This window comes from Entelurus aequoreus, linkage group LG14 (assembly GCF_033978785.1).
Source record: "Entelurus aequoreus isolate RoL-2023_Sb linkage group LG14, RoL_Eaeq_v1.1, whole genome shotgun sequence".
In the NCBI taxonomy this organism is placed as follows: Eukaryota; Metazoa; Chordata; class Actinopteri; order Syngnathiformes; family Syngnathidae; genus Entelurus; species Entelurus aequoreus.
Genome location: NC_084744.1, coordinates 56,968,026 through 56,995,525, shown reverse-complemented (window position 1 = coordinate 56,995,525; position 27,500 = coordinate 56,968,026). Strand labels below are relative to the sequence as shown.

The following is a 27,500-nucleotide window of genomic DNA, read 5'->3' as shown; positions in this document are numbered from 1 at the left end:
CATCCCCCAGATGCTTTTTGCTTTAAAGTGCGCGCCCGCTTTTGTTTATTCAACGTTGTCCTTGAAAAGTCTGAGCCGGGTATTTATTTACACGCTTTGTGCGTCGCAGGAAGTGCCCGGATGGATTCGACTGCCTGAAGGTGGGGAGGAATCCCAACTACGGCTACACCAGCTTCGACACTTTCGGCTGGGCCTTTCTGGCCCTTTTCCGTCTCATGACCCAAGACTACTGGGAGAAACTGTTTCACCAGGTACAAGTCACTTTGCTTTTTTTGGTCGTATTTACTCATTCATTTGATAGGGAAATCAGGTGATGCTTTAGTATGAGGAACATCCATCCATCCATCCATTTTCTACCGCTTGTCCCATTCGGGGTCGCGGGGGGTGCTGGAGCCTATCTCAGCTGCTCCGGGCGGAAGGCGGGGTACACCCTGGACAAGTCAGGAACATATGAACCACTAATTAGTTGCTTATTAACATGCAAATTTGTAACATATAGGCTGTTAATTAGTCATTATTAAGTACTTATTAAGTATTTATTAATGCCTTATTATACAACCAGTAAACCCTTAACTAAAAGTCTTCCCTAACCCAAACCCTAACCCCAACCTCAACCCTAACCCTAACCCCAACCCCAACCCCAACCCCAAGCCTAACCCTTAGCGTCTCTATACCTAACCCTAGCCTCAACCCTAACCCTAACCCCTACCTCAACCCTAACCCTAACCCCAACCCCAACCCCAACCCCAACCCTAACCCTTAACTTCTCTATACCTAACCTCAACTGTAACCCTAACCCTAATCCCAACCCCATCCCTACCCCTAACCCTAACCCTTAGCTTCTGTATACCTAACCCTAGCCTCAACCCTAACCCTAACCCCTACCTCAACTCTAACCCCAACCCTAACCCTTAGCTTCTCTATACCTAACCTTAACCTCAACCGTAACCCTAACCCTAATCCCAACCTCAACCCTAGCCCCAAACCCAACACTACCCCTAACCCTTAGCTTCTCTATACCTAACCCTAGCCTCAACCCTAACCCTAACCCCAACCCTAACCCCAACCCTAACCCTAACTTCTCTATACCTAACCTCAACTGTAACCCTAACCCTAATCCCAACCCCATCCCTACCCCTAACCCTAACCCTTAGCTTCTGTACACCTAACCCTAGCCTCAACCCTAACCCTAACCCCTACCTCAACTCTAACCCCAACCCTAACCCTTAGCTTCTCTATACCTAACCTTAACCTCAACCTCAACCTCAACCGTAACCCTAACCCTAATCCCAACCTCAACCCTAACCCCAAACCCAACACTCAACCCTAACCCCAAACCCAACACTACCCCTAACCCTTAGCTTCTCTATACTTAACCCTAACCTCAACCGTAACCCTAACCCTAATCACAACCTCAACCCTAACCCCAATCCCAACCCTACCCGTAACCCTAACCCTTAGCTTCTCTATACCTAACCCTAGCCCCAAGCCCAACCCCAACCCTTAGCTTCTCTATACCTAACCTCAACCTTAACCCTAACCCTAATCCCAACCTCAACCCTAACCCCAACCTCAACTCTAACCCTAACCCCAAATCCAACACCACCCCTAACCCTTATCTTTACTATACCTAACCCCAACCTCAACTGTAACCCTAACCTCAACCGTAACCCTAACACTAATCCCAACCACAACCCTAACCCCAACCCCAACCCCAACCCTACCCCTAACCCTTAGCTTCTCTATACTTAACCTCAACCCTAACCTCAACCCTAACCTAACGTTGGAACAACATGCTTTTTGGCGACGTTTGATCAATGTTGGGTTCTGGGTTGCGAAACAAACCAAAACAACAGCAACAACAAGCTTCTTTCCTCTGTATATGCTGCTCTGCTAACAAGCACGTACACAGAAGTCCCTTCGGTGCTCTCACAAACGATCAGAAAGCCCCCAAATCCTCAACTTTAACATGCTACAATAATAAACATTTTAAAAAAGTAAAGCGCACTTACGTTAACATCGGCAAAGGAGGAGCTGACTGGAAAGGAGCAGGCAGAGAGGGTGAAGGAAGGGGGCGGGGCGGAGGGGCCTTGTGTGAGTGTGCTTAGAAGAGGCTGTCCTCTCCTCCACTGTGAAATAGGTCTGCTTTGGCATCTTTTTCCAGAAAAGTCCAATCAAAACTTGCCGTGGTTCGATTCTGTCAGGCTTGTCACTGACCGTTCCTGCACGTCTCCCTGAGCGCTCCTTTCCCTCACCTGTCCCTGATTGTCAGCCTGGCACACCTGACTTTTTTTTTTACCTGCCTCGCCCTCCAGTCAGTGCTGGAGGATTGTATGCTCTAGACTGTTTGCTGTCTCCATCTATCCATCCATCCATCCATCCATCCATCTTCTTCCGCTTATCCGAGGTCGGGTCGCGGGGGCAGCAGCCTAAGCAGGGAAGCCCAGACTTCCCTCTCCCCAGCCACTTCGTCCAGCTCCTCCCGGGGAATCCCGAGGCGTTCCCAGGCCAGCCGGGAGACGTAGTCTTTCCAACGTGTCCTGGGTCTTCTCCGTGGCCTCCTACCGGTCGGACGTGCCCTAAACACCTCCCTAGGGAGGCGTTCGGGTGGCATCCTGACCAGATGCCCGAACCACCTCATCTGGCTCCTCTCCATGTGGAGGAGCAGCGGCTTTACTTTGAGCTCCTCCCGGATGACAGAGCTTCTCACCCTATCTCTAAGGGAGAGACCCGCCACCCGGCCGCTTGTACCCGTGATCTTATCCTTTCTGTCATAACCCAAAGCTCATGACCATAGGTGAGGTTGGGAACGTAGATCGACCGGTAAATTGAGAGCTTTGCCTTCCGGCTCAGCTCCTTCTTCACCACAACGGATCGATACAGCGTCCGCATTACTGAAAACGCCGCACCGATCCGCCTGTAGATCTCACGATCCACTCTTCCCTCACTCGTGAACAAGACTCCCAGGTACTTGAACTCCTCCACTGTCTCCAGTTTTCCTTAAATCCTGTATCCTGTTGCCTGTTCCCTGCTTTCCTAGTATCCTGTTTCCTGTTTGCTGTCTCCATTTTGCCTGATTCCTGGTTCCTGGTTCCTGGTTCCTGATTCCTGTTTTCCTGCATTTTGTTTGGACATTAAAATCCTGCTTTTCTGCAACAAGCCTGCCATCTCTGCATCTTGGGGTTCGTCACCAACACTTCCTGACAGATTCTTCCATACTTGCTAGCGCCATTAATGTACTCCTCGCAAATAGTCTTTGATTTAGATATTTATTTGAACTCCACAGTGCTTCCCTCCTTCTTTCCACGCCGGTCTGTTTGTCTTTTTTGGACTCATGTTGCGTTAGCAATATGGACAAAACTTGTCTGTAGGCGAAAAACCACAGAAAGAGACTGAGAAGTGACTAGTACAGTACTGTACTGAGTGAAACGATTTTAAATCAAAAAGTTTGCGAGTAGTGGGGTTCGTAAATCGAGGAATAAGTATCCGATCCCCTTCTGATTTGGTAAGTTTTCCACCCCACAGTCCAGAACCTTTATGGTAGTTTAATGTCGACAGTTATACTCCCATACCAATGCCTTTGTGTCTTTGTATCTTCAAGACTCTGCGCTCGGCCGGGAAAACCTACATGGTGTTCTTTGTGCTGGTTATCTTCCTGGGCTCCTTCTACCTGGTCAACCTGATCCTGGCTGTCGTAGCCATGGCCTACGAGGAGCAGAACCAGGCCACCATCGCCGAGGCCTGGCAGAAGGAGAGAGAATTTCAACTGGCCATGGAGCATCTCCGTCGAGAGCAGAGAGTACGTGCGGACCAAAGAGTCCAGGTGGATTAGCGGGCGGTAAGCGTCTGTCGGCTGGCTCATAGTCTCTTTCTGAAGTTGGCAGCGAAAAGGCAAGCGCAAGAAACCGACTCCATCTTGTCCCCGGAGCGGTCTCCGTTCTGCGTGAAGACGGGAAGTTTGAGGAGAAACAGCACTCGAAGGAGACGATCTCACAGGGCGTTATCGGAAGAAACGGCGGAGGAAGCTGAGGACAAGATTGACCCGCTGGATGAGCTAAAGGTACATCACACAGTATAGTGGTTTCTCTTTTAGAGGATTAACATTGAGGCGCTAATCACTTAGTTGTATTTGATACATAGGAAACCCAAAACTAGTGAAGTTGGCACGTTGTTTAAATGGTAAATAAAAACAGAATACACTGATTTTCAAATCCTTTTCAACCTATATTCAATTGAATAGACTGCAAAGACAAGATACTTAACGTTCGAACTGAGAAACAAACTTTTTTTTTTTCAAATAATCATTAACTTAGAATTTAATGGCAGCAACAGATTGCAAAAATTTCGGCCGCTTGTATCCATTACTCCATTTTCATTACTGCTTATTTTTGTCTTTATTACGAGCTATCAGAACTAATATGCCCTCGTTATCCCTGCAGCCTCCGCTGTCTCCCCTGCCGGCGCACCCTCTGCTGGCCACGCTCTCCTCCCACCCGCTCAGCACCAGGCGAGCAAGCCAGGTCAGCATCTTCAGCGCCTTTCGGGTACGCAACAACTCCGAGGCTGACTTTGGGGACGACGAATACAGCGTCCACGGGGACGCGTTCAGAAGCCGCGCAAGCTCGACTGCGACACACTGGAAGCGGAGGACAGGCAGCGTGAGGAGCCATTGCTCCCAGGTCTTCACCCCCAACCTCACAGTCAACGGACGGATCAACGTTCCCCTCGACCACAACGGGGTCGCGGCGGTGGGGCCGCACACTCTGGGCTCCCTGCCGGCTTACAGCATGGAGAGGATCAAGGAGGACACGGTACGTATTCATTTATTTGGCAGAAGTGACAATGTTTGAATCCTGCCTTGTATGTCTTCCAGAAGCCCACCAGTACAGAAGACAGTGTCCAAAAACCTCTACTTCAGCCGTCCCCCACAGTGACCGAGCGTCCTCCTGTGCTCAGAAAAAGAGGACTCAGCTCCGTCAGCTTCTTCAGTGACGCCATGGACGGTCAGTCTTTAGAATGATGTACAATTCCCATCCTTGCTTGATGTACAGCTTAAGTTGTTCAACAGTCCGGGGGTCTCCGTTGTGGTATTTTAGGCTTCATAACGCGCCACATATTTTCAATGGGAGACAGGTCTGGACTACAGGCAGGCCAGTCTAGTACCCGCACTCTTTTACTACGAAGCCACGCTGTTGTAACACGTGGCTTGGCATTGTCTTGCTGAAATAAGCAGGGGCGTCAAGCAGGATGGCAACATATGTTGCTCCAAAACCTGTATGTACCTTTCAGCATTAATGGTGCCTTCACAGATGTGTGAGTTACACATGCCTTGGGCACTAATACACCCCCATACCATCACAGATGCTGGCTTTTGAACTTTGCGCCTAGAACAGGGGTCGGCAACCCAAAATGTTGAAAGAGCCATATTGGGCCAAAAATACAAAAACAAATCTGTCTGGAGCCGCAACAAATTAGAAGCCATATTACATACAGATAGTGTGTCGTGAGATATACATTAAATTGAGATGACTTAAAGGAAACTAAATGAGCTCAAATATAGCTACAAATGAGGCATAATGATGCAATATGTACATATAGCTAGCCTAAATAGCATGTTAGCATCGATTAGCTTGCAGTCATGCAGTGACCAAATATGTTTGATTAGCACTCCACACAAGTCAATAACATCAACAAAACTCACCTTTGTGCATTCACGCACAACGTTAAAAGTTTTGTGGACAAAATGAGACAGAAAAAGAAGTGGCATAAAACACGTCCTAGAAAGGCGGAGAAAGTTATACATGTAAACAAACTAAAGGTGAGTTCAAGGACCGCCAAAATTAGTAGGACAAAACGGCGCTCGCCAAATACTCGAATCAGTGAAGCATGTTTAATATAAACAGTGTGCTTTATAACAATTAGGGAGGTTTGTGTCATGTTTGTCCTCCTACAGAAACCTAATTAAAACAAAAAATATATTTTTTTCCCCTCATCTTTTATCCATTTTTCATGCATTTTTGAAAAAGCTTCAGAGAGCCACTAGGACGGCGCTAAAGAGCCGCATGCGGCTCTAGAGCCGCGGGTTGCCGACCCCTGGCCTAGAACAATCCGGATGATTCTTCTCCTCTTTGTTCCGGAGGACACGACGTCCACAGTTTCCAAAAACAATTTGAAATGTGGACTCATCAGACCACAGAACACTTTTAGACTTTGCATCAGTCCATCTTAGATCAGCACGGGCCCAGCGAAGCCTACGGCGTTTCTGGGTGTTGTTGATAAATGACATTCGCTTTACATAGTGTCAGACTTGTAACTGACAGTTTGGTTATGTTTGAGTTTTTCCTCTGTTTGTTTTATTTCCTGTCAGCGCTCTTATTTTGGTTTAGTTTCTTGCTTGTCTCCCAGAGCGCTTGTTTCCCCTCACCTGCGGCTGATTGGCAGCCTGGCCACACCTGGTGTCAATCAGCCGGCTGCTATTTATACCTGCCATCCCTGTTTGCTGTATGCTGTTAACTGTTTCCAGTTTGCCTGTTTCCTGGTTCCTGATTCCTGTTTTCCTGCATTTTATTTTTGACATTAAGTCATGTTTTCCTGCATCAAGCCTGCCATCTCTGCATCTTGGGGTTCGTCACCAAAACTCCCTGACAGAATACTCCAGCCGAATACGAACCCCACGGAGATTTCTATGGCGGAGAGGCTTGACAGGATCCTGGCGCTGATGGCCGAATCGAGGAGATGTTTTGCCTCGTTTCAAGCTCCCTCCCACCCATCCCTGTCGTCTGTGGGCCTCTTTGGGGACGTCTTGGATCCGTCCCTTGAGGGGGGGGGGGGCTATGAGTAGCTGTGCAGCTGGGGAGGCACAGCTACTTCTAACTCCAGTGTATCTGCTTTAGTCGCCGCCATCTACCCCGGTGGGCCTGTGGACGCCGCCATCAACACCGGTGGTCCTACAGACGCCGCCATCCAGCCCGGTGGGCCTGCGGAGGCCACCATCAACCCCAGTGGGCCCTCCCCTGCCGACAGACGAGCCGCCTGCTCCTCTGGCTACGCCCAGGCCGGCAGACGAGCCGCCTGCTCCTCTGGCTCCGCCCAGGCCAACGACATTGTCATCCTCGTCTCTGGCTCCGCCCGCGCCGACGACATCGTCATCCTCGTCTCTGGCTCCGCCCACCCCGACGACATCGTCATCCTCGTCACTGGCTCCGCCCACCCCGATGACATTGTCTTACTCGTCTTTGGCTCCGCCAACGCCGACTCAATCAGCCTCGTCTCTGGCTACGCCCACGCTGACGACACCAGCTTCCTCGTCTATGGCGGGCCATCTCACGGCTTCGCCAGAGTCTCCAGCATCGTCACCAGCTGGCCTGACGCACATCACAGGCGGCCATTAGGAGCCGTCATGCGGCCCTCTCGTGGGCCACGGATGTGGCCGTTCCATGGTCGACCGCCTCGCCAATTCCGGCAGCGTTCAACTCGCCGTCGCCACCTGACTCTTCCCCGCGGGGACACTTGGCCTGGCGGCCCACCGCCTTGTCCTCCCCCGCCCTCTGCCCTCCCGTGACTTTAAACTTTTTTGGGTTTTCTAGAACGTCTTGTATCCGTTATCGGAAGGGGGGCTACTGTCAGGCTTGTAACTGACAGTTTGGTTATGCTTTAGTTTTTCCTCTGTGTTTGTTTTATTTCCTGTCAGCGCTCTTATTTTGGTTCAGTTTCCTGCTTGTCTCCCTGAGCGCTGTTTCTCCTCACCTGCGGCTGATTGGCAGCCTGGCCACACCTGGTGCCAATCAGCCGGCGGCTATTTATACCTGCCTCACCCTCCAGTCAGGGCTGGAGTATTGTTAGCTGTTTCCTGGTTCCTGTTTGGTGTATGCTGTTAGCTGTTTCCTGGTTCCTGTTTGCTGTATGCTGTTAGCTGTTTCCAGTTTGCCTGTTTCCTGGTTCCTGATTCCTGTTTTCCTGCATTTTATTTTTGACATTAAGTCATGTTTTCCTGCAACAAGCCTGCCATCTCTGCATCTTGAAGTTCGTCACCAACACTCCCTGACAGAATACTCCAGCCAAATACAAACCCCACGGAAATTTCTATGGCGGAGAGGCTTGACAGGATCCTGACGCTGATGGCCGAATCGAGATTTTCTGAATCTTTTGATGATATTACGAAGCGTAGATGGTGAAATCCCAACTTTTCTTGCAGTAGCTTGTTGAGAAATTGTTCTCAAACTGTTCGACGATTTGCTCACACATTTGTTCACAAAGTGGTGACCCTCGCCCCATCCTTGTTTGTGAATGACTGAGCATTTCATGGATTCCAAATAACCGTCTCAAACGTTTTTGCCATTTGTGCCAGCTTTTTTTAAAACATTTTGCAGGCATCAAATTCCAAATGAGCTAGAATTTGCAAAAAATAACAAAGTTTTCCAGTTCAAACGTTAAATATCTTGTCTTTGCAGTCTATTCAATTGAATATAAGTTGAAAAGGATTTGCAAATCATTGTCTTCTGTTTTTATTTCCGATTTACACAACGTGCTAACTTCACTGGTTTTGGGTTTTGTAAATACCAGTTAAATTGGGGTTTAAAAACATTTTTGCATTGTTTTAAAGAAATGTCTCATTTCTGCAGAGTTGGAAGAGTCTAGACAAAAGTGTCACCCCTGCTGGTACACGTTTGCCAAGAAGTACTTGATATGGGACTGCTGCTCCTGGTGGCTGAAACTGAAGGAATGGGTGAAGTTGATGGTGATGGATCCTTTCCTGGACTTGGGTATCACCATATGTATTGTGCTGAACACCCTCTTCATGGCCCTGGAACACTACCCCATGACTGACGAGTTCAACACCATGCTGTCAGTGGGAAATCTGGTGAGGACCATTTATATTGTTATAATTTTCCATTATTGTTTAATACAATTACAATTAGAGCAGCATGCGGCTTTTTAGTGCTGCCCTAGTGGCTCCATGGAGCATTTTTCAAAAAGGATATAAAATGGAAAAAGATGGGGGGAAATTATTTTTTTGTTTTAGTATGTTTTTTGTTTTTCGGAAATATTTTTGTCAAAAAGTCGGGATTTTTTTAAAGTGTCAAAAAGTCTGATTTTTTTTTGTCAAAAAGTCTGGATTTTTTTTGAAGTGTCAGAAAGTTGGAATTTCTTTGGTCAAAAAGTCGGAATTTCTTTGGTCAAAAAGTCTGGATTTTTTTTAAGTGTCAAAAAGTTGGAATTTCTTTGGTCAAAAAGTCTGGATTTTTTTTAAATGTCAAAAAGTTTGGATTTTTTCTAAGTGTCAAAAAGTCTGGATTTTTTCTAAGTGTCAAAAAGTCTGGATTTTTTCTAAATGTCAAAGAGTCAGGATTTTTTCTAAGTGTCAAAAAGTTTGGATTTTTTCTAAATGTCAAAAAGTCAGGATTTTTTGTAATTGTCAAAAAGTCGGAAATTTGTTTGTCAAAAAGTCCGGATTTTTTCCAAGTGTCAAAAAGTCGGAAATGTTTTTGTCAAAAAGTCGGAAATGTTTTTGTCAAAAAGTCTTCATTTTTTGTAAGTGTCAAAAAGTCTGGATTTTTTCCAAGTGTCAAAAAGTCTGGATTTTTTCTAAGTATCAAAAAGTTGGAATTTCTTTGGTCAAAAAGTCTGGATTTTTCTTAAGTGTCAAAAATTTGGAATTTTTTTGGTCAAAAAGTCTGCTTTTTTTTAAGTGTCAAAAAGTTTGGATTTTTTTCTAAGTGTCAAAAAGCCGGGATTTTTTCTAAGTGTTAAAAAGTCGGGATTTTTTTCTAAGTGTCAAAAAGTCGGATTTTTTCTAAATGTCAAAAAGTGGTTTTTTTTTCTAAGTGTCAAAAAGTCTGATTTTGTTCTAAGTGTCAAAAAGTCTGGAATTTTTTGTAAGTGTCAAAAAGTCTGATTTTTTTCTAAGTGTCAAAAAGTCAGGATTTTTTGTAATTGTCAAAAAGTCGGAAATTTGTTTGTCAAAAAGTTGGGATTTTTTCTAAGTGTCAAAAAGTCGGAAATGTTTTTGTCAAAAAGTGGGAAATGTTTTTGTCAAAAAATCAGGATGTTTTGTAAGTGTCAAAAAGTCTGATTTTTTTCTACGTGTCAAAAAGTCTGATTTTTTTCTACGTGTCAAAAAGTCTGATTTTTTTACAAGTGTCAAAAAGTCTGGATTTTTTGTAAGTGTCAAAAAGTCAGATTTTTTTCTAAGTGTCAAAAAGTCAGGATTTTTTGTAATTGTCAAAAAGTCGGAAATTTGTTTGTCAAAAAGTCTGGATTTTTTCTGAGTGTCAAAAAGTCGGAAATATTTTTGTCAAAAAGTGGGAAATGTTTTTCTCAAAAAATCAGGATTTTTTGTAAGTGTCAAAAAATGTGATTTTTTTCTAAGTGTCAAAAAGTCTGATTTTTTTTAAGTGTCAAAAAGTCAGGATTTTTTCCAAGTGTCAAAAAGCCGGGATTTTTTCTGAGTGTTAAAAAGTCTGGATTTTTTTCTAAGTGTCAAAAAGTCGGATTTTTTCTAAATGTCAAAAAGTGGTTTTTTTTTCTAAGTGTCAAAAAGTCTGATTTTGTTCTAAGTGTCAAAAAGTCTGGAATTTTTTGTAAGTGTCAAAAAGTCAGATTTTTTTCTAAGTGTCAAAAAGTCAGGATTTTTTGTAATTGTCAAAAAGTCGGAAATTTGTTTGTCAAAAAGTTGGGATTTTTTCTAAGTGTCAAAAAGTGGGAAATGTTTTTGTCAAAAAGTGGGAAATGTTTTTGTCAAAAAATCAGGATTTTTTGTAAGTGTCAAAAAGTCTGATTTCTTTCTAAGTGTCAAAAAGTCTGATTTTTTTTAAGTGTCAAAAAGTCAGGATTTTTTCTAAGTGTCAAAAATTCTTGATTTTTTCTAAGTGTCGAAAAGTCGGAAATTTGTTTATCAAAAAGTCTGGATTTTTTATAAGTGTCAAAAAGTCGGAATTTTTTTTTGTCAAATACGGCTTTTCATTTTTGCCGGCTCCAGACAGATATGTTTTTTGTATTTTTGGTCCAATATGGCTCTTTCAACGTTTCGGGTTGCCGACCCCTGGTTTAATACGTCCATCGTTGTTTCTGTTTGGTTGTCCAGGTTTTCACTGGGATCTTTACGGCCGAGATGGTACTGAAGCTGATCGCCATGGACCCGTACTATTACTTCCAACAGGGCTGGAACATCTTTGACGGAGTCATTGTTTGCCTCAGTCTGATGGAGTTGGGTCTCTCCAATGTGGAGGGGCTATCTGTTCTGCGCTCCTTCAGACTGGTAACTCTTTCAATCTGACTAAAGTACCGTACCCGTTTGTGACAACGTTGGTATACTGTATGCTGTTCTAATGCCATCCTTGTCCTGGTCTTTCCACCCTCTGCTCTTCCACAGTTGCGAGTCTTCAAACTGGCCAAGTCTTGGCCCACCCTCAATACGCTCATTAAAATCATTGGCAACTCAGTCGGCGCTCTGGGAAACCTGACGCTGGTGTTGGCCATCATCGTCTTCATCTTCGCCGTGGTTGGCATGCAGCTCTTTGGCAAGAACTACCAGGACTGTGTGTGCAAGATCTCTCATAACTGTCAGCTTCCTCGCTGGCACATGAAGGACTTCTTTCACTCCTTCCTGATTGTGTTCAGAGTGCTGTGTGGCGAGTGGATTGAAACCATGTGGGATTGTATGGAAGTAGCCGGGCAACCGCTCTGTATCCTGGTGTTCATGCTGGTCATGGTCATTGGGAACTTGGTGGTGAGTCAACTGTCTGTGGTTCCAGCATCCGTCCGTCGTTACCACCAGTCCTGTTCAGGGTCACGGGAAAACTGGAGTCCAGCCCAGCAAGCAAAGTGTGCGACGGGTAGGGATGGGTACCCGATCCGAATCCCACCGGTCATACCGGGCGCAGATTCCCGTAAATCCAATGGTGCTAGGATTGATACCTCCAGGATGTGATACCTCTGTCAAATAACGAATTAACCCTAACCCTAACCCTTATTCGTTATTCGATATCCAAATCGGCGTTTTAAACTCAAGGTAGCTTTTTTTTTACTCGAGAGGCGGTGCTATCAAATTATGCAACTGGTAGCTTTTTTCGACGGGGCAACTAATTTTCGACTGAACACCAGCTCTTTGCACTTCGGCAGCACTGAGTCAACCAAACTACCTCTAGGTGATGTTGCGATACAGAATTTGACTAAAAAAAACAAACGCTCCACTATTCCAAAAATATGCTAGCTTGATGCTAACATACATTGGCTTTGCTGTTGACATGCTACCGATTAGCATTAGCGATTTTACATGGCGATTTCTACTAGGATGCATGTTAAACTCAAACAGCTGGTGCCTAATAAGTACAATGTTTACAGTATTAACACCTTTTAGGGCGCAACAACATGTTTTCTCGAGCATGCTCGTCAGGATGTGATACCTCTAAATCAAATAACAAATGAATAGCCATTCTCTAGTGGGAGCGTTATCCGATACCCAAATCGACATTTTGAAACTCAAGGTAGCTTTTTCTTGACTCGGGAGGCAAACCTATCAAATTATGCAACTGGTAACTTTTTTCAACAAGGTAGCTAATTTTTAACTGAACACCAGCTCTTCGCACTTCGGCAGCCAGACTACCTCTAGGTAATGTTGCGAGACACAATTTTACCCCCCAAAAAAACCCGCTCCAACGTAAGTAAGACAAAGCTCCACTATTCCAAAAATGTGCTAGCTTGAGGCTAATATACATTGGCTTTGCCATTGAAATGCTACCGATTAGCATTAGCGATTTTACATGGCGATTTCTACTAGGATTCTTGTTGAATTAAAACAGCTGGTGCCTAATAAGCACAATACTTACAGTATTAACACTTTTAGGGCGCAACAACACGTTTTCCCGAGCAAGCTCATCAGGATGTGATACCTCTATATCAAATAACGAATTAATAGCCAATAGCTGATGTCTCTTATTAGGGCGGAGTTTACAGCAGTTTTCCTTGTACAGTGAACAGAAACGTCTTCTGCGCACGAATGGCGGGGGAGCTGTTTATCCAACGGATTACCCAGGGTGCTTATGGGGCGAGAAGGTCAAAGGGCGTCCGTCACTAATCAACTGCTCATGCTCCTCTCTGACTAGCTCAGTGGCTAAAGCTGATCCTTGTGCAACAACTGTGCACATCACATTTTTCCTGCTGCTGCTCTCTAAGCTCGTGGACAAGATTACTTGGAAGTTGGACGCTTGGGAAACTTGGGGTCGGAAGAGCTGAAAGCCCCAGAAGTGAAATTTGTCAAGAGTGCAAAATATCACGTTGTCAGGTTCAAACACTGATGACATCTACAAACCCCGTTTCCATATGAGTTGGGAAATTGGGTTAGATGTAAATATAAACGGAATACAATGATTTGCAAATCATTGTATTCCGTTTATATTTACATCTAACCCAATTTCCCAACTCCTATGGAAACGGGGTTTGTATTTAAAACAGACTAGAAGCAAGGAATCATGCGGAGACAGAGTTACATTTTGCTCAATTGAGGAAAGACGTTATTTGGGCTGTACTCTAGTTACAGATCCAAACTTCGCTCTAAAGTCCAGCCCACGTGCTTCCTCTATTTATTTGGGAGGTCCCTGGTTACATCACTGTAGCTGAGAAACGGGGGTAATCTCGACAGCTCCAGTTAGACACAAAATGCAAATGTATTGACGCTGGTGATATCGCCTTGTCTCTGCTCTGTCTGCGTCACGGCGGTGTTTTCGGACTTGGCAGTCAACAGGCCGTTCCTGATACCAGACTGGCTTGCAATCTTTTGAATTGCCAGCTTTGCACAGACAAAGAAAAATACCACTTCAGCACAATTGATAATAACTATAGCAACGGCCCTTAAGCGTAAGAGTTGCGTGATAATATATACATAATTATTCCAACACATGTAGGGCAGGGGTCCCCAACATTTTTTTTCCACCAGATAAGAACAGCAAAAAAATTAGCATTAAAAATCAATCAGCACGTTGATGGCATATACCGAGACTGGGCAATTATTTTGCCGCGGTGTAGAGAAAAATGCGTCTGGGGGCCGGTATTTCTACAAAACCTCACAATAATGTCTGATTGAATGCTAGAAACGTTATGACAGACCGCCTTAAAAAAACGGAATGGAATTTGACGTTTTTTTTACTGAATGAGACACCCAGAATGTACATGAAAATAAAGAATGTGGGATTTACAATATTAACTACGAACGATTAAACACTGAATATTGACAACATATGAACGTCACACCCCCCTCTCGATCGTCAACCCCTTTACTACTGTTACCCCAGGTGGCCCTTGGCAAAGGCCTAGTACCTGACCAGGGCCGGCCCGTGGCATAGGCCGTATAGGCAAATGCTAAGGGCGCCGTCCATCAGGGGGCGCCACGCCAGTGCCACAAATGTTGGAGAAAAAAATAAAAAAGTTGGTGCTATTATTTCTAAATACAAAAAATAATCCCACGTTAATTAAAATGCAAAGTAAAGCCTACCCCCCGCACGGTGCGCCCCCTCCCTTCCCGTATCATGACTGTTTATGGCCGTCACCGCATCAAAAAATCAACACAAGATGTCAAAACGGCCAAAACTGTCAGGTGCCCAGGGAAGAAAAAATAGAAAAGAAGAGGAGGAGAAACGAGAAAAAGACAAAGGTAGCAGGGAGGTAACGTTAGCCTACATGAAATTATTTGTCTGTTACAGAATGTGATAGTAACCTGGCTTTTTAGCATTAAGCTAATGCTACATGATTCGGCAATTGCTAATCAATAAATAGCTAGTTCTGTTAACGTCGGGTTAATATTGTGGAGGGGGCTAAGTTGTTATGGAAAATAATAATGTAATGTTAGGTAATTACAGTACTCCCACCTTACATTCCTCAGGGACATTTGTATTAGATCTTTTAAGCAGGTGTTTTTTTTTTACATTGTTATTGCCTTCTGGTTAGCTAATGTTTGCCCTGCAGGTAATAGTCACTTTTCCACCCCTTTATATATTAGGTATAGTTGTAAGCCTAGTTGTTAAAGTGCACATCATTAATGTTAATCAAGCAATATCACATGAGAGGGAATGCTGTTTTTTAATTTGAGCACTGCTGTGATTCGGTTAAAGATAATCATAACATAACATTCCCATATAATATGTTAATTTGCTTTCTTTAAGTAAAAAAAAAAGGTCAAAGACAAAGCTATTCGGTTTCTTGTGAGTATATACACTTCACTGCCGATGTGGGGGGGGGGGCGCCACCTAAAATCTTGCCTAGGGCGCCAGATTGGTTAGGGCCAGGCCTGTACCTGACTGCCCCCTAGCCAGGGATACGGTGAAGACCTCAACTGCGGAGCAGGCGGAAGACGGTAGATTTAAGAACTACCACAACAGCTGCGATGGCGGAAGAAGGCTGCAACAGAAAAGGGTCCCCAGTCGTCTTGGACTCCATGCCACTGGACCCTGACCCGATTCTGTCAAGGATCGTGTGGTGACTGTCAGTGCACCAGTCTCCCCACGTTAAACAAAGTCACGCACAGGCATCCTCCATATAGGGATACACCCCTACCAGGAGGATCGTCATACTCGTTCGAGTGACCGCCGATGATGATGACAAAGCAAGGTCCATAAAGATGTGGATGACATAGTCTGGTGTGGACTTGCAGTGTGTGTATAAAACGTTAGGCAAAATTTCAAAATAAGGGCAGTTCCCCTTCAAAGCGTTAAAACCAGATATTCTTTGAACAGTCATCAATACCTTTTTAGAAGAACAAAGTGGTTAAATGCCGACTTCCTGTTTTGAAGAGGGTCTCCTTCAGTTATGAGGGTTCTGATAATGCTTATATATATTTTTTGGTCTGTCCACAGGTTTTAAATCTCTTCCTGGCCTTGCTGCTCAGCTCTTTCAGCTCTGACAACCTCTCGGCCCCGGACGAGGACGGCGATTTGAACAACATCCAGATCGCCATCGCTCGCATCCACTCGGGCGTCTCTTGGCTGACCAACGGCGTCACGGACCTCTTCAACCACACTTTGAGATGCCGGCAAAGGAAGACCAAGGAACGCTGCAAAGCAGTGGTGCTGGTCGGCAACCACCTGGATAGCAACGGTGGGATTTATGGACGCTACGGGGATAAGTACGTCATAACGGAGGAGGACAGCTACATGACCAACCCCAACCTGACTGTCATTGTTCCTATCGCGCCTGGGGAGTCCGACGTGGAGTTTATGGAGGAAGAGGAGATTTCCGAATCATCAGAGGATGAAGACAACAAAGTAAGTGTGGTGTGATTTATATCTTGTGTTTAGCACGATTATCTCACCCCGAAAAGATTGCGCTAACTGTTTTAATGACGTTCAGTATTTACTTAAATCAACATTGAGCGATCTACGTTCCCATCCTCACCTATGGTCATGAGCTTTGGGTTATGACCGAAAGGACAAGATCACGGGTACAAGCGGCCGAAATGAGTTTCCTCCGCCGGGTGGCGGGTCTCTCCCTTAGAGATAGGGTGAGAAGCTCTGTCATCCGGGAGGAGCTCAAAGTAAAGCCACTGCTCCTCCACATCGAGAGGAGCCAGGTGAGGTGGTTCGGGCATCTGGTCAGGATGCCACCCGAACGCCTCCCTAGGGAAGTGTTTAGGGCACGTCCGACCGGTAAGAGGCCACGGGGAAGACCCAGGACACGTTGGGAAGACTATGTCTCCCGGTTGGCCTGGGAACACCTCGGGATCCCCCGGGAAGAGCTGGACGAAGTGGCTGGGGAGAGGGAAGTCTGGGCTTCCCTGCTTAGGCTGCTGCCCCTGCGACCCGACCTCGGATAAGCGGAGGAAGATGGATGGATGGATGGAACATTGAGCAGCATCTCCTCGTCCGTGGCTCACTAGTGCAACAACAAGACCGGAAATGTGTCCCGTGAAAAACTCTTATATCTAAAGTTCCTCGGGTGAATAATGTAAACTCACCACACCGCTATGTTTTAGCGCTTTCATGCCAAGTTTACTGACAGATATAAGTAAGAACTTTACACTACTTTATATTAGAAATGGAAACAGCGGAGGATAATATTGCGTCGGACCAGTCTCCCTTTCAGGGAATTTAAATCACCTGTCAATCCCAAGTTCTTTAGATGACATATATGCTGAGTAAGAAGGACCATCAAGACCGAATAGGAACATTAACAAGTTTTACTAAAGCTTCAGGAGACCAGTCCAATCGTCTTTTCATATCGAAATGGTCTACCGTTCAAACGGGAAAAGACACCGTATTGAATACGAAAAGCCCACCCTGTCCAGAAAGCAATGCCTCCCCCTTCTCCAACACTGATAAGATAAGGAGAGGGATGCATCTCTCTCACATTCCAATGCCTAAAACACTACACAGACATCTGGCGGACAAAGAGAAACAATGGAAAAATACTAGCTGCTCCAAACATGACTATGAATAAAGAAACAACTCTTAAACATATATGCATTTTCCACAATAACAAGAAGATAGAGGAAAAGAAGAAGCTTATCGGACTACAAAGGCGGACACGCGCAATTTTTTAGGACTTATGCAGATCCCAAATACAGATCAGCAGGTACCAGAAGGTAAGACAAGGGAAATGTGTCCCGTGAAAAACCGTCCGACCGGAAAGTTCTTTGGGTGAATAATGTAAAGTCACTATACCGGTATGTTTTAGCGCTTTCATGCCAAGTTTACTGACAGATATAAGTAAGAACTTTACACTACTTTATATTAGAAATGGAGGATAATGTTGCATCGGACCGGTCTCCCTTTCAGGGAATTTAAATCACCGGTCAATCCCAAATTCTTTAGATGACATATATGCTGAGTAAGAAGGACCATCGAGACCGAATAGGAATATTAACAAGTTTTACTAAAGCTTCAGGAGACCAGTCCAATCGTCTTTTCATATCGACATCTCGAAATGGTCTACCGTTCAAACGGGAAAAGACACCGTATTGAATACGAAAAGCCCACCCTGTCCAAAAAGCAATGCCTCCCCCTTCTCCAACACTGATAAGATAAGGAGAGGGATGCATCTCTCTCACATTCCAATGCCTAAAACACTACACAGACATCTGGCGGACAAAGAGAAACAATGGAAAAATACTAGCTGCTCCAAACATGACTATGAATAAAGAAAGAACTCTTAAACATATATGCATTCTCCACAATAACAAGAAGATAGAGGAAAAGAAGAAGCTTATCGGACTACAAAGGCGGACATGCGCAATTTTTTAGGACTTATGCAGATCCCAAATACAGATCAGCAGGTACCAGAAGGTAAGACAAGGGAAATGTGTCCCGTGAAAAACCGTCCGACCGGAAAGTTCCTCGGGTGAATAATGTAAAGTCACTATACCGGTATGTTTTAGCGCTTTCATGCCAAGTTTACTGACAGATATAAGTAAGAACTTTACACTACTTTATATTAGAAATGGAGGATAATGTTGCATCGGACCAGTCTCCCTTTCAGGGAATTTAAATCACCTGTCAATCCCAAGTTCTTTAGATGACATATATGCTGAGTAAGAAGGACCATCAAGACCGAATAGGAATATTAACAAGTTTTACTAAAGCTTCAGGAGACCAGTCCAATCGTCTTTTCATATCGACATCTCGAAATGGTCTACCGTTCAAACGGGAAAAGACAACTTATTGAATACGAAAAGCCCACCCTGTCCAGAAAGCAATGCCTCCCCCTTCTCCAACACTGATAAGATAAGGAGAGGGATGCATCTCTCTCACATTCCAATGCCTAAAACACTACACAGACATCTGGCGGACAAAGAGAAACAATGGAAAAATACTAGCTGCTCCAAACATGACTATGAATAAAGAAAGAACTCTTAAACATATATGCATTCTCCACAATAACAAGAAGATAGAGGAAAAGAAGAAGCTTATCGGACTACAAAGGCGGACATGCGCAATTTTTTAGGACTTATGCAGATCCCAAATACAGATCAGCAGGTACCAGAAGGTAAGACAAGGGAAATGTGTCCCGTGAAAAACCGTCCGACCGGAAAGTTCCTCGGGTGAATAATGTAAAGTCACTATACCGGTATGTTTTAGCGCTTTCATGCCAAGTTTACTGACAGATATAAGTAAGAACTTTACACTACTTTATATTAGAAATGGAGGATAATGTTGCATCGGACCAGTCTCCCTTTCAGGGAATTTAAATCACCTGTCAATCCCAAGTTCTTTAGATGACATATATGCTGAGTAAGAAGGACCATCAAGACCGAATAGGAATATTAACAAGTTTTACTAAAGCTTCAGGAGACCAGTCCAATCGTCTTTTCATATCGACATCTCGAAATGGTCTACCGTTCAAACGGGAAAAGACAACTTATTGAATACGAAAAGCCCACCCTGTCCAGAAAGCAATGCCTCCCCCTTCTCCAACACTGATAAGATAAGGAGAGGGATGCATCTCTCTCACATTCCAATGCCTAAAACACTACACAGACATCTGGCGGACAAAGAGAAACAATGGAAAAATACTAGCTGCTCCAAACATGACTATGAATAAAGAAAGAACTCTTAAACATATATGCATTTTCCACAATAACAAGAAGATAGAGGAAAAGAAGAAGCTTATCGGACTACAAAGGCGGACACGCACAATTTTTTAGGACTTATGCAGATCCCAAATACAGATCAGCAGGTACCAGAAGGTAAGACAAGTTTTGCATAATATTGCGGTAACAAAACGCCTTATAATATGTCTTACCTTATACACACACCATAATAATACTCCTATGTTGAAGCACAGTACAATCCATCAAGCGGTGCGGCTTCGTAGCTTACCAAAGTCGTACCAAAATATTTTGATACATTTTTGAGCGCCGTGTGTAATGTTCTATATTTTCAATGGAACATATAAAATGTTGGTGTTGTTTACTCGAGTCATATTGCAGTCTGCACATATCTCTTATGTGTGACTGCCATCTACTCGTCACGCTTATCATTTTACCATGTACCAAATAAAATAGCTTCAAGGTCGGTAAGCACAACCAAAACTATTCCGTACACTAGGTTATAAGGCGCGCTGTCGAGTTTTGAGAAAATGAAAGGATTGTAAGTGCGCCTTATAGTCCGAAAAATACGGTATATAGAATTTGTTGTTTTGAAGAGTAGTCTTGTCTAAACCCGTAATTGTCTTTAAAGCAAACATACGGTATTTCTCTTTAATCATTTTTATCCAGGAGTGGAATTGAATGTCAGTTTGACAGAGAAGTGGGAGGGCTGGGCACATGTCTGCTCCGGCGAACATAATCTGATAATCTGTCGAGCAGACAAGGTGAATTCTGATGGAGACTTCTGGAACTCCAGATGTTTCACTTCCTTCATTCGTGTCTGTTGTTAGATCCGCACAAATGCTGAGCATCAAACCAAGCGCACGCGACGCTAATATTTTATGCCATTCATCATATTTTAGGTTTTTGCCAAGTATAAAAAAGAGCTGCAATTTTCTTAATAAAAGAAACCGCTGTTCTAAATGCGTCCGCTGGATGTCGCAATAGCAATTCAGGTGTAGCCCACGTCACACGTGACAGTGTTTAAAGATGACGTGTCAGCTGATTTTAAGCGCCCTCCGGATTGGCTGCCACTACGCCAATCAGCGCACAGGTGCAAGCGATCGGCTCCCCCTGTCGTGGCTGGCAGCAGATGGCGGCAGACTGATGCGGTATCGACGCACAATACCTTCTTTCGTTGTAAATTATCCGCCCAGCGGATAAAATGACGAAACGGTAAGCTGCAAAGACTTAAGTCAACATGACTATCATCTTGGTAGTTCCGTGCATACTCGCAATTGGTTGACGGCACGATGCGCACCCTGAACTCCATTGTTGTTTGTTCTGTTTTATTTTATTTTATGCTTGAATCTACCATGTTCACATTGGCTCAGTTTGTAGTTATGTTACCTTGATTTCGGCTGTTGTGTCATTTCGATAGTTTTGTGTACGGTCGTGGTCAAAAGTTTACGTACACTTGACCTCACATGGACAAAGATAAGAGGAAAGTTCTGTGGTCAGATGAAACAAAAATTGAGCTGTTTGGCCACAATACCCAGCAATATGTTTGGAGGAGAAAAGGTGAGGCCTTTTAATCCCAGGAACACCATGCCTACCGTCAAGCATGGTGGTGGAAGTATTATGCTCTGGGCCTGTTTTGCTGCCAGTGGAACTGGTGCTTTACAGAGAGTAAATGGGGACAATGAAAAAAGGAGGATTACCTCCAAATTCTTCAGGACAACCTAAAATCATCAATGTTTTTTTGTGACAAAGAAGTAAGTATGTGCTCCAATCACTCTATCACAAAAAAAATAAGAGTTGTAGAAATTACTGGAAATTCAAGACAGCCATGACATTATGTTCTTTACAAGGGTATGTACACTTTTGCACCCCGACTGTGTATTATAATTGTAATATTTGAATAGTGGTACATGAATGTGTTGTGGCAGTTGCGGATGTCACCAATGCGGCGGTTTGACGTAAACACTCGGTTGCTTTTCCAAACACGTTTTCAATAGTGAACTGCCAACATACGAATGCTAAACAGGAAGCGCTTAAAGTTTAATGGCTTTGTAAATACACTGAGACAAAGTTTAAGTTTGTGGTGTACTTCATGGGGGTTTTGAAACCGTACCAATTTAGCAACTCACTTGAAGTGTTTGGCTAAGAGAATTATTTGTCATACGTTCATTTTCAGAATGTACTTATTCTATTTTTGGCCAAAGTAGGACAAAGAAAACAATCTTGAAGTTGTCTTTATTTTTAAGTTATTATGCCGTGATTTTACCAGTGCGGCCCGCGCGGTATTAGATTTTCCTCCATCTGGCCCCTGAGCTAAAATTAGTTTGCCACCCCTGGACTAGAGTGTACTGTTGTCAGGTTCAAACACTGATGACATCTATTAAACAGACAAGAAGCAAGGAATCCTGCAGAGACAGAGTTAAATTTTGCTCAATGTGGAGAGACGTATTGGGCTGTACACTCAGTTACAGTTCCAACCTACGCCCTAAGGCACAGCCCACGTGCTCCTCTATTTATTCGGGTGGTCCCTGGTTACATCACTGAGGCTGCTTCTGAAGGAAGGGGGGGGGTAATTTTAGCCGCCCCAGTTAGACAAAATATATGATTATTCAGAAATGGAAATGTGCTGACACTCGTGACATCGCCCTGTCTCTGCTTTGTCTGCGTCAAGGTACTCGATGTTCGCCCTTGGCAGTCAGCAGGCCGGGTGTGGACACAAACACCGATACGGGACGACTCGCAATCCAAGATTGCAAGTTGTCCCTTTGCACGGATAGAAAAGTACATCTTCAGCACACTTGATAATAACTACAGCAACGGCCTTTAAGCATAAGAGTTGTGTGATAACTTATACATAATTATTCTAACAACTGTCAATAGAACACGTCACCCAGTAGAGCTCTGACCTTCACTAAAGTCGACATTTCCTTGCAAAAACCGGAAAAAAAAAAAAAAGCTAAGCGCCATATTTGTATTTGGCCATCTGTTTGGGACTTTCTGGTCCATGGAGGAGGATTAACAGATGTGTGGGGATGTTTTCATTCTGGCTGGTGGACGATCTCATTGATGCAGTAGTGGTTTAAATATTCAAACTAAATTCCTCTACCTGAGCCTAATTTGGCTCTTTTCAGCCATTGGTGAAAAACATCCTTTGTAGAGTTATTGGGGGCTAAGCCTATAGAGCTGAAAAATATCTCATCACTCTATAGTATCAATTAGATATATTTATCAATATTATCAATTCTACTCAAAAATTTACGAAATGTGGACTCGTCAGACCACAGAACACTTTTCCACTTTGCATCAGTCCATCTTAGATGAGCTCGGGCCCAGCGAAGCCGGCAACATTTCCGGGTGTTGTTGATAAATGGCTTTGGCTTCGCATAGTAGACTTTTAACTTGCACTTACAGACGTCACGACGGACTGTAGTTACTGACAGTAGTTTTCTGACGTTTTCCATGTGGTGATATCCTTTACACATGAAAGTCGCTTTTTGATACAGTACCGCCTGAGTGAATCGAAGGTCACGGGCATGCAATGTTGGTTTTCGGCCTTTCTTTGAAAACCGATTCATACTAAAAAACATTGAACTTTTGTGTGGTTTAGGAGAAGATCAGTCTGTCAGAAGGCAGCACCGTGGATCTCCGGAAGCCTGGTGAAGAGATGGACAATTTGTCGGAACTGGCTGAAGAGTGTATGGAGCCAGAGGAATGCTTCCCGGAATGTGTGTATACAAATTACAATTGACTCTTTCTTTTTGTTTTTTGATTTATATATATATATATATATATATATATATATATATATATATATATATATATATATATATATATATATATATATATATATATATATAATATATATATATATATATAAAGAACACATATATATAATATAATTTATATAATTTAATAATAATACAATATAATATATTAATAATATAATATAATTTTTTTAATATATATATATATTTTTTATTTATTTTTTAAATAAAAAAAACAACATATATATATATATACATATATATACATACGTATATATATATATACATATATATACATATATATATATATATATATATATATATATATATATATATATATATATATATATATATATATATATATATATATATGTATATATGTATGTATATATATATATATATATATATATATATATATATATATATATATATATATATATATATATATATATATATATATATATATATATATATATATATAACCCAACATATATATATATAATTTTTTTTAAATATCAATAATATAATTTAATTGTTTATATATACATATATATATAGATACATACATATATATATATATATATATATATATATATATATATATATATATATATGTATATATATATATATATATATATATATATATATGTATGTATATATATATATATATATATATATATATATATATATATATATATATATATATATATATATATATATATATATATATATATATATATATATAAATAAAAATTAAACATTGATATATATATATATATATATATATATATATATATATATATATATATACTGTATATATATATATCAATGGTGGTTGTTTTTTTAATATATATATATATATATATATATATATATATATATATATATATATATATATATATATATATATATATATATATATATATATATATATATATATATAAAACAATTTATTATATTATTAATATATTATATTGTATTATTATTAAATTATATATATATATACTGTATATACTGTATATATATATCAATGGTGGTTGTTTTTTTAATATATATATATATATATATATATATATATATATATATATATATATAAAACAATTTATTATATTATTAATATATTATATTGTATTATTATTAAATTATATTATATATATATATATATATATATATATATATATATATATATATATATATATATATATATATATATATATATATATATATATATATATATATATATATATATATATTTATATGTCTATACATCTCTCTCAATGTTGGGTTCTTTTTTTTAATATATATATACATACAGTATATATAAATCAATGTTGGGTTCTTTTTTTTCTTTTTTTTTTAAAATATATGTATATATACAGGTATATATATATATGTATGTACAGTATATATATATATATATATATATATATATATATATATATATATATATATATATATATATATATATATATATATATATATATATATATATATATATATATATATATATATATATATATATATATGTTAATATTGGGTTCTTTTTTTTGTTTTTCTTTTTTTAATTAATCAATCCAACAAAATAATACACAATAATATCATAATATCCATCCATCCATCCATTTTCTACCGCTTATTCCCTTCTGGGTCGCGGGGGGCGCTGGAGCCTATAATACAATAATAATTCAATTGACTCTCATAAATGTCACGGTTCATTATTTTAGTGTTTACTGTGTCAATGTTCCATTAAATAAACGATAATCCTTCACTCCTCACTCTTCTCAGTTTTCTTGAGGCATTGCCACTGCTGTGAAATCGACATCAGCCAAGGTCTGGGCCAGGCCTGGTGGAGACTGAGGAAGACCTGCTACCAGATAGTGGAGCACAGCTGGTTTGAGACCTTCATCATATTCATGATCCTGCTCAGCAGTGGAGCTCTGGTACAGCATCTTCACTCACTTGGTTTTGGAATACCATACGCTTCTGTACGGTTGCATACCCAAGACATGTTCAACTTAATTATAGACATGCACATTTTTAAAGTCAAAAGAAGTATTTGCAGGCTCTAACCTGAGGACCGTTTGCACTCCCTGGTTGGGAACCTTTCCACTAGTCCAGTACTGACCATGTTTTACCTTATCTTACCTTTACCTATCTTTTAATGTGTGCAAACACCTAGAAATAATGGAAATAATCCAAATAGCAAGTGCTTGAGAGCGTGTGCAAACTTTAGAATTATGTTTACTAGGGTTACCGATACCAATATTTTGGTATCGCTACCGGCACCAAAATGTATTTCGATACTTTTTGATAACTTTCGATACTTTTCTAAATAAAGGGGACGGCAAAAAATGACATTATTGGCTTTATTTTAACAAAAAATCTTAAGATACATTAAACATATGTTTATTATTACAATGTTGTCCTTAAATAAAATGGTGAACATACAAGGTGTGGAAAAAAAAATCTATTTTCGAATGAATCACGATTGTTATTTGTAACGATTCTTAATCGATTCAGAAAAATCTATAAAATATATATATATATGTATGTGTGTGTATATATATATATATATATATATATATATATATATATATATATATATATATATATATATATATATATATATATATATATATATATATATATATATACATATATATATATATATATATATATATATATACATACATACATACATACATACATATATATATATATATATACATACATACATATATATATATATATATATATATATATATATATATATATATGTATATATATATATGTATGTATGTATGTATGTATATATATATATACTTATATATGTATGTGTATACTTATATGCATGTATATATGTATATGTATGTATATATGTGTATATTTATGTATATGTATATATGTGTATATGTATATGTATATATATATGTGTATGTATATGTATACATGTGTATGTGTATGTGTATATGTATGTATATGCATGTGTATATTTATATGTATGTGAATATTTATATGTATGTATATATGCATGTACATATGTATGTATGTATGTATGTATGTATATATATATATATATACGTATGTATGTATGTTGTATGTATGTATGTATGTATGTATGTATGTACATATATATATATAATATATATATACGTATGTATGTATGTATGTATGTATGTATATATATATATATTTATATATATATATGTATATATATATTTATATATATATATGTATATATATATATATATATATATATATATATATATATATATATATATATATATATATATATATATATATTTATATATAATATATATATAATGTATGTATATATGTGTGTATATGTATATGTATATGTGTATATGTATATATGTATATGTATGTGTATATATATGTATATGTATGTATATATGTGTATATATATGTATATGTATATATATGTGTATGTATATGTATATGTATACATGTGTATGTATATGTATGTATATATGTATGTATACTATATATGTATGTACATATGTATATATATGTGTACATATGTATATATGCATATGTATGTATACACGTATATATGTGTATATATATGCATACATGTGTATATGTATGTATATATGTACCCAATGCTATTAAAAAAGTATTGATTTTGAATCGAGAATCGATTAAGAATCGAATCATTACCTCCAAGAATAAAATCGAATCGACTCACAGCCCTACTTTCCAACATTTTTATCCATGTGTGTATACCGCAAAAAATTGAGATTGCAGCAGAAATAAGTAAGATACATTTAGACGTAAAAAGTATTGTGAGCATGTTTTATTCCATGGAAACTAGTAACAATTAGTAAAAATGTGTTTTTATGTTAAATATCTGCATTTATTGACACTATTTAACTCAAAAGCTCAACAATAAATTGGTTTACAGTGTAAAGACCTATTTTCTGTTTTGGCTGTCTTCACACGTCCGTCTTTCCCGTGCAGGCGTTCGAGGACATCTACATCGAGAAGAGAAAAGTCATCAAAGTCATGTTGGAGTATTCCGACAAAGTCTTCTCCTACATCTTCGTCCTGGAGATGTTCCTCAAATGGATCGCGTACGGCTTCAAGAAGTACTTCACCAACTACTGGTGCTGGCTGGACTTCCTCATCGTGGACGTGAGTACACAAAGAATACAAGTTCAGATCAGTTTTTCCGGCCGGACTTG

At 40.5% G+C, this 27,500-nt stretch overlaps 1 protein-coding gene across 4 annotated transcripts in view; it reads left to right on the top strand.

Moving 5' to 3' along the window:
* LOC133665094 (sodium channel protein type 4 subunit alpha B-like) overlaps positions 1-27,500 on the top strand; it is a 116,362-nt gene that overhangs the window by 59,692 nt on the left and 29,170 nt on the right. For 3 of the 4 annotated variants that reach the window (XR_009828686.1, XM_062070289.1, XM_062070288.1), the window contains exons 9-20: positions 110-251; positions 3,602-3,799; positions 3,878-4,060; positions 4,440-4,811; positions 4,874-5,003; positions 8,622-8,860; positions 11,084-11,257; positions 11,372-11,728; positions 15,846-16,253; positions 23,139-23,256; positions 25,081-25,235; positions 27,277-27,450. Coding sequence is in view for 3 of the 4 variants with exons in the window: in XM_062070289.1 (XP_061926273.1) it covers positions 110-251; positions 3,602-3,799; positions 3,878-4,060; positions 4,440-4,811; positions 4,874-5,003; positions 8,622-8,860; positions 11,084-11,257; positions 11,372-11,728; positions 15,846-16,253; positions 23,139-23,256; positions 25,081-25,235; positions 27,277-27,450 (2,650 nt within the window). In the remaining variant the exon portion in view is untranslated. Of the gene's footprint in view, positions 28-109; positions 252-3,601; positions 3,800-3,877; positions 4,061-4,439; positions 4,812-4,873; positions 5,004-8,621; positions 8,861-11,083; positions 11,258-11,371; positions 11,729-15,845; positions 16,254-23,138; positions 23,257-25,080; positions 25,236-27,276; positions 27,451-27,500 lie in introns of all 4 variants that reach the window. The other variant, XM_062070290.1, reaches the window with a different exon arrangement.